Here is a 9,048-nt window from a genome sequence, read left to right on the forward strand (position 1 = left end):
ATATTCAATTGCGTCACTAACCAGTCGAATATCTTGTTCAAGGATGCGACAAACTGTAATAATACCGTCGAGTAAGTAATCGAATCATCAATCTTCCAATACAAATATATAAGACCATCAAAATTATACGATGTTTACGTTTTGCAAATGAGCAATTGCTTATTTCACAATATTTGATGTTTTATTCAAATTAAAAATGAAGGTTCTTTTACAATTGAAATGTCAGTCGACACTATTGGCTTTCTAGATTTTTCTCTTAAGCTTGTGTCCACAATCATGTGTAGCCAATCAACTTATAGTTTGTACCGGCAAGTTGATTGGCTACACATTCTCGATCCGAGAACTCGAACAAGGCTTAACAAGCTGATAAGATGTACACGTGATCGGCCCCTGATATTGCAAACTCAATAAACCAATAGAATTTCATCGAAAATTTTGAAAACTAGTTTTCTCTCTCATTTAATTTTAGATATTTTTTATTTCAATTTTACAAATTAAAGTTTAAATAAAATGTATTAAAATAGAATCCATTGTCTTACATGCATTTCTAAAACTTACAAAACTTGTAAATAATTAGAATAATTAGAACTTAAAGAATATCAATATTATAATGTTCTTTAGAAAAAAATTTGTTCTATATTCCTTAAAAGGAATGAATAAATATTGATGTGACATGAGAAAGATGCCTTATATTATAAATGTCTGTATCGATTTATTTAATTTGCGTCTTTTATTGTAGCGAAACTTTTAATCAGATTTAGACAAATAGGATTTAACGACCGATGATGTAACGTTAGTTTGTTCACCCGCAAAAAGTACGTGAACAGCATTATCCCATCGCTACTCTCTGGTTTTCCGGGGTAGCCCGAGCGAGCGTCATCGATCCACAACCCTCTCGCTATGCTCTACGATTGCTTTTATTTTGCTCGATGCAACCCACGTTCTAAAATGTTGATCCCGAATTCGAAAGCAGGAATGCAGAAATATTCTACATATTATATTCAGCTGCGCACGTTTCATCTAGTGATAAAGAAATATTTTACCACGAGATTTCACTACATGTCAAAATTGTTTGTTCTCTAATTGTCATAGTATTAATAGAAGTTCAAATCTGTCTTTAAAGCAGCGAAATTAAATAATTATTTAATATATATAAAAGAATTAGAAGAACTGCATCAAATTTTTTCTCGACGATGTCGAAAAAATTACTTTAATCGCAATTGAACGTTTACATCTTGATTAAATCTTATTATTGCTCGATATCTTATCGATTGATATTACATTGGAAATATTCTTTTTACGCGTTAACGATCAGATCTATATCAATCTCTAAGTAAAACACACGATTAATTATTTGATGACACATGTTCTCAAATTTTACCGACGAATCACTGTTTATAGCTTTCGACTACATTTTTTATCAAGTATGTGCAATGCAAAACAAGCACATACTTGAAATTGATATTACAGATTTCGCTTAGCAATTATGTTAATTTTAACTTATTTAAAACTAAAATTGCATTCTATATTTATAATATAATTATAATAAACTTCGTAATAAGCGAAAGATCATAACTAGAAAATTTAAATCGTTTCACAAAAAAAAACTAAAGATTATTGAAGCATTCTTTAAAATTTCTTCCAGAATCAATATTTCAATTTTTTAAATGCAATTTTTTTCTCTTCATATACGTAAGTATACATACACATACAGTTTTCTACTCACTAAATTTATCAATTTTTTTACAAATAATAGATAATTACATTTACTTTTACATTTAATCATAGTTTCTAATTATTTTTATAACATCATTTGTATTGTATCTATTAATTTAAATAACATTTCTCATTAAATGAAAAGCGTGACATTATTATGATATTATTAAATTAAAATCCAGGAGATATCCAATTATTAATAAATTCGTCATTACTATAATATTAAAACATTATTTATACATAATTATTTTATAAAAATTTAGAATAATATTTCTCATATAAGGTGACTGGATATATATATATATATATATCTGTGTTAGGACACTCATACAAGGCTCATTATTATTATTATTTCAAATGTTGTTTTCTATCACAATTTATTATGATTTAATTGTACTTAAAAATTATTTTAAAAATTTGAGATTAATAATATAAATATTAACGAAGTTAAATGTCCGGACGTAGGTTTATGCTCGATTATTGGGAAGTTTATCTTATGTATGTGAGGAAAAGAAAGTATCTTTCCTACTGTTTCTTTCATACTGTTTACATCTACAACGTATTGCTTGTGTACGTAAACAAAACTCAAAATAAAATCGCAGCGTTTAAATTTTCACTTTATAACAACTTTTTACAAGTATAATTTTATAAGTATTAATTCGATCAATTTTTATTGATAATTATTCCCATACAACCTTGAATTCTTTAAAAAACTATGAATTCCTGACGTACAAAAATCTACGGATCGATAAGTCCAATCTACGCAGAATCCGTGAAACGACGCAGACTCTGTTCACGTCACTCGCGGTAATCGTAACTACCACGTGGTGGTGTAACATACCAAGAGACTCGTAATGTAAAAACCTGAACATCATAATTAAAAAGTTCGAAAATCGATTGAAAACTGGAAAGTACTTGTTAAAATAAGTTTTTGGAATTTACTCATTAGAATAAATTTTTGTCGAATATTACATAAATAGATATATTATTCTCTAAACGTCTTTAAGGCATAATATATCTATTGTTTCTATGTATTTTATGCATTAATTAACATCGAAATTGAATATGGCATAATCATAGCAAATAAATATTTTAACAGACAACGATTGTTTTAATGATTATTAAAATTATTTTATCTGAAAAAAAATGCAAAATAACGTGGCAATTATTATTTTTTAAAATTACTACCTTTCTGATCTTTAATAAAAAGAACAAAACTTCATACGGCACTGCAATTATCATAATTTAATCATTTATAGATATTTTTTAAAATAATTTTTTTATTATAAGAAAATAAAACGTTATCATTTTCTAAATTAATTACTTGCCCCACTAATAAGTATACTGCATCGGCATTTTATTGCACTATTCAATCAATTGGATTCTTCCTACGAAGACAGGACGAATCTATTCTGCGATGTATAGGATCCACCATATACATGGGACTACTCACCGATATTAACAAGCCTGATGCCTTCGTCCTCCAAAAACTTAAGAGCGACGGACACGTTCTCCAGCTTCTGAGAACGAAAGGTGGGCCGCTGGTTGTGTTTCGGCAACCGCTTTTGCGAGAGCACCTCGATGAGACTCACCAACTGGAGACCATCAGACAGATCGCATTCCAGGTCGCCGATGTGCTTGTTCGCCACCTTCAACCGTTCGTTCGCCCATCTCGTGAAGGTGTTCTGTTGAATTCGCTTCCACTGCGCGTCCTCGGCCAGCTCGCGCTCGAACATCTCGTCCTCCTCCTCCTCGCCGGCGGAGTTCTCGCACTTAACTGACTTATCATTCTCATTCATTTTATCGGCTGGTCCGCTGCTACGCTCTCACGGATAAGGGTGGTGGGGTGCGCGCCCCTGTGTTAGTGCCTAAGGATCACAAGTGTTGGTAGTTACGAGTGCTATCAGTGACGTAGACAAAATGTAGCTGTGTTGGTGACTCGAGAAGTAGCGATGGGCACAAACTAGAAATCAAGACTTTGAACGTGTATTGGAAATACACATTTTAATTGTAAACTTATTCAATAAACAAAACACTATATGGATTGAAAACTTTTTAATTAAAAATTTTTAAATTCGAATACATAGTATTTTTTTATTAAAAAAATTTTATACTAAAATCTAGTCTAAGTCATCTAAGTATTTAAAAAAATAAAGATAAGAGTGAAACACTTTAATATCTTAAAATTACACACTTTTTTGAGTACATGTGTAATTAATATTTCCATGTTTCAATCCATATGATTTTTAATACACGAGTACTGAAATACGCGAGTATACGTGCATCGAAATTTACGTCGTAAATGTTCTTATATGCAAATATGCAAATATCTTGTTATATATTAATAATTACACGAAATAAAATATGAATATGTTACATTTCAATACACGTTCAATATACATTTCTAGCAAACGATTAAAATGGATTAAAATGGATTGAATTTTTTTCTATTCGAATGCGTATTTTAAATAGCGAATACTTTTTTTAGATTTTTTTTTAGATTTTTTAATTGGATTCAATTGGATTCAATTAGATTCTATTGGATGCAATTGGATTGAAAAACTATATTTCCTATTCAAAATTTTTAATTGAACAGTTCGAAATGCAGAAAATGCAATTCCTATAAATGAATAAAAATGTATTCAGGATTGAAAAGCATTCATTTTAATATTTATGAATCAATATTTCTGAAAATCTGAATTCATTTCAATTCATTTCAATTCATTCTTGTTTGGTTGTTGTAAAGACTTAAACACAATAGGCACAGGCAATAGGCACAGAGAATAGGAAATAATGAGCTGTCCAATCAGAATTCTGGGATATAATATCAAACTTACATACCAGAGCTCTGATTGGACGACTCATTATTTCCTATTGCCTGTGCCTATTGTGTTTAAGCCTTAATCGTATTGATATATATATTGAAATATATAGAAATATATATATTGAAATACACGTGCCTTTTAAACCTTCCTTGAGAATATATTTCTTAGGAATGGAATATCTTACATGTGGAAATTGACTTTCCGGAGTAAAGCGGCATCTATACAATGAAATTTTAGCGATTTAAATTTTAACACATACTGGACACAATGAGCGACGAACAACGAGCGTTATCCAATGAAAACTCTGCTTTTTGTCGTAATGATGCAAAGTAGAGCTCTGATTGGATATCGCTCCGCTCATCGCGTCCGATGTGTAGGCATAAGCCTAATAAGTAAGAAATTGAAAATAAGTGAGAAATTGACTACAGTCAAATGCCATGTGAGAAAAATAATCGACTGTAATTAATCAATTTTTTACTCTCACTTTTTTTACAAAGTTTATTCCGTTTATTATAGATCAGACCTAAAGCTTAAAGTTTAAGTTTTACACTTTAAAATTCTATTAGATGCCGCTTAAAATTATCCATTGTTATTTTGATATCAAAATCTTTAATGTCAAAATTACGATAAATAAAATCAGTTTACTAGTTTTTTTGTTGATATATTAACTGATATTCGGATTCATGAATTTAATTTAGATTGTTGAATTTGTTTATTTTGATTTTGCAATGAATATTCAAATAAAATTTTATAACTCATTAATTTTAAACTCATTAATTTTTAATTTAATTTCATTATTATTGTTAATTAATTCAAAAACATGTTGATTCACTATTTTTGGAAAATTAAAATAGCGAAAATATAAATAAAATATATAACAGATGATAGACCTGTTAGCTTATCTAAGTACAACAACAGAAGTCTATTTAATTGTTAAGTAACATTATTATACGTCAGAGAAACATTGTTTTAATCGTTTACTGAACATTAGAGAAAACTTTAATGATATTTCATACAAATGATCGATTTTATTAAACTATGAATAGCAGTCTTGATTGAGTTCTTCAATTCTTTTTTAAATAAATAAGTCACATATTTCTATTTATTTAAAATTTATGTAAAAAATAAAATAAAAATAAAATTTATATAAAAATAAAATATATATAAATATATTTTTATTATTATCTATCATTTATTGATTTTCCCATTTATGTATCTATTTGAAAATTGATAACAGACATCAAAGTTGTTCGAAAGAGTATTGTGACCATCACTAGCACGAGCACGCACACATGCGCAGAAGAAGAGATGGATGTTGGTGAACTTACCTGTACGGCCGTACGTGTGCCGGCAAATCGAACGCACCTTCCTTAGTATGGGTGCGTGCGTGTGCGTGTGCGTGTGCGTGTGCGTGCGCGCGTGCGCGCGTGCGTGCGTGCGTGCGTGTGTGTGTATGTGTGTGTATGTGTGTGTGTGTGTGTGTGTGAGATGCTGACAAGGAATCAGCAACTCCGTTTCTGCTGATGATTCGTCGGATATACGTTCACCAGCGGAGATCAACGCTTCAAATCACTCAGGATGCGATTGTCGACAAGCTTTTCTTGATAGCGTCGTCTCCTTGAAGGGCCTTTTCAGTCGCTCCTGATTCACAGCGACGATTCACCTGCATAATAAAATATCGTGATTAAAAAAAGATTGCCGACGTTCAAATTGATCGAGTGTGACGTAAGACGCTTCGGCGTAAAATAAAATCGAAATCTATAAAACCTCGCAATCGAGAATAGTGACTTATTTATAAAAAAGGAAAATAAAACTTGGAATTATTTTCGAGTTGAAGAAAACTATTTAAAGAGTAGAGATACATAAATTTAAATGTAGGGGGGGGGGGTAGAAAACGATATATTATTTTTGATTAATAAAATTTTTTTGTTTCCTTGGACGCAGTTAATTGACTCAATCCAATGAAGGTGAACGGAATCGATCAGTTTCACTTGAGTAAAGATTCGCGCACGTGTTCGACCAAACTGTCCAGCCTCAATACGATTTACGCGTTTGGCCTATCCATAAATAAAGTACCTAATTATAAATAGCAACACATTCCGAGGAAATGACCCGTGTATCTTTTTTTATTTACGCACGCTCTTCTATATTTATTATTAGTATATTTAAATGTATTTTCTTACTGGAAAGCATTCAGATTTAGATCTCGATGAATAAGAGAAGAGAAAGTTATTTCAGATTATTAAGACATCCATTTAGGAGAAGTAAATCTGCTTTAAAGTTATTTCATCGTCTTCTACGATCCATCGGTCGGATTTTCCGCGCATAATAGAAAATTAATCGGACGCATGTTAAATTACAAATCTCGGCGCACGGCGAGATGCCAAGTTATTTTTAGTACACGCACGTATACGTGACTTTTTTCCAAGGTCTGATATTACATCCAAAAGAGCCTCATAAGCGCAAATGTTGTTGTCTGCGAACAATGAATGGACAACATGATTAAAGTTATTTTTACAGAGAGACGGATTAGTTTACACCGCATCAAAATACATTTGCGTATAACTTAATAATAAATTCGGTAATGTATAGCGTAATATGTTTCGCACTTTAATATCTCGACATTGTAATGCAATAAACAATTTCCTGGACGAAATCAATAGTTTTGTGAATAAGAATTGTGTTTTTATATAATTATCTAAAGTTCTCCAATGTTTTTTTATTTTTAAAATATCATTATATTATAAAATAAATAATATAATATCTATCATATTATTAATGAAATTCATAATAATGTTACGCATATAATATTAATACGATAGGTATATTGCTATCTAAAATTAACATGAAAGTTATTACGAGACGACGTGATGATGCTAAAATATTTTTTTTTATCACGACACTCCAAAGTCAAGAAGGAAATTCGAGATATATTTCACTTGAACATAAATTGCTCAAGTTGTCATCGAATTAAGAGATTTTTATATTTATTCTTTCACTTTAAATACGATATTCGCGTAGCAAATTAATTCTTGTAGCAAATTCTACAAATAATATGCAAATAAATGAAAAGAATTGATCTTACATATCTCTAATAAAAATAAATAAAATTAATTTATATTAATATGTATTTATATAAAATTGTTTGTAATAATTCAAGATTTTTCAACATATTAATTAAAGAAATTATTTCAATAATAATGAAAATGATTACATTGTTTTAACGTATTATTCGTAATAAATTCCGTTTTTTTTTTTAATTATATTTATAAACTTTTCTAAAATTTACTTTGCACAATCAGCAAAATATCAGTTGCTGAAACATAAAACAAGCGCCGTATAAATTCGTGAATAGAAACAAAATTTACACAGAATGGAAGTACTATTTTTTCAATGAATTCGCGATATTGCGAGATAATCGGAAAACAATCACATCACACACAAACATATTCATTTAGCAGAAAGTATTCTTTTGTATGAGATCGACTAATTCTCTATCTAGTGTGAAACAAAAAACTGCCGACAGGTTTCCCTTATTTCGTTTAAAACTCTCTCCGCGCTGATTCCCTCCAAAGGCAGAATTGCGAAATGCGACGAATAAATTGTGAGCGAGTCGCGAATGAATCGTAATACAATCACATGAGATAATTATACGTAAACCTTCTTCAAAGGTAGACAATTTCACTGCAAACAGTAAAGTCTTAGAATTTGAACTTTCGCGATAAAAAACACTCTTCTACATCTAACACGATTATTTTGTCTAGAAATTGAGAAATGAAAAGTAATCACTTATGTATATTGTACTTATAATCAATGCACGTGCACTATACTTAATTTAAATCAATGTTTGGCCGATGAGTTTTGAAGAAACACACTTTGTACCTAGCGAGATGCTATTGTTATTAACAATGACGTCAAGTTGAACTTGATAAAAATTGATTTATGTGACTACCCACCTCTCTTCAAATCGCAACAATAATACCTATAAAATATAATATAATAACAAATTTTGTAATAAAGAATTGAATTCTTTCTGATAAAAGTTTACTACGCGTTTTAATTATATATATGGACAATTATAAAGAAAGAAATCTCATCAAGTTTAAGAAACGCATTACGAAGAGATAACGAGTTCTTTTTCCGTTGCAAAAATTTATCGCACATTTTATTTTAACAAGAGATTTATTTTGATAAAAACTCGCGATAAATAACAATCTCACAAATATTCACTCAAACAAAGCAAATTAATATATAATATTTAAAAATTATTAATATATAATATTTTGTCTTAAAAATATAGTGTATTTGTTTCGATATCTTGAAACGAGAATAATTGACGATCGTTTTCAAATTAATTCTCCTTTTTTAGTATATAGTTTACATTATATATACAGATATATATATATATATCTGTAAACTAAAAAAGGAGTATTAATCTGAAAACGATCGATTTGAAAACGAGATTTTATTTTATATATATATATATATATATATATATATATAATAA

At 29.6% G+C, this 9,048-nt stretch overlaps 1 protein-coding gene across 4 annotated transcripts in view; it reads right to left on the minus strand.

The window, feature by feature from the left end:
• Positions 1–3,515, minus strand: part of LOC105623131 (filamin-A) — a 51,485-nt gene extending 47,970 nt beyond the window's left edge. For all 4 annotated transcript variants that reach the window (XM_012204531.1, XM_012204530.1, XM_012204529.1 and 1 more), the window contains exon 1: positions 3,170–3,515. In XM_012204531.1, coding sequence (XP_012059921.1) covers positions 3,170–3,515 — 346 coding nt within the window. The remainder of the gene's footprint in view (positions 1–3,169) is intronic.
• Between the last annotated feature and the right edge of the window lie 5,533 nt (positions 3,516–9,048).

This window comes from Atta cephalotes (genome assembly GCF_000143395.1).
Source record: "Atta cephalotes unplaced genomic scaffold scaffold00054, whole genome shotgun sequence".
In the NCBI taxonomy this organism is placed as follows: domain Eukaryota; kingdom Metazoa; phylum Arthropoda; class Insecta; order Hymenoptera; family Formicidae; genus Atta; species Atta cephalotes.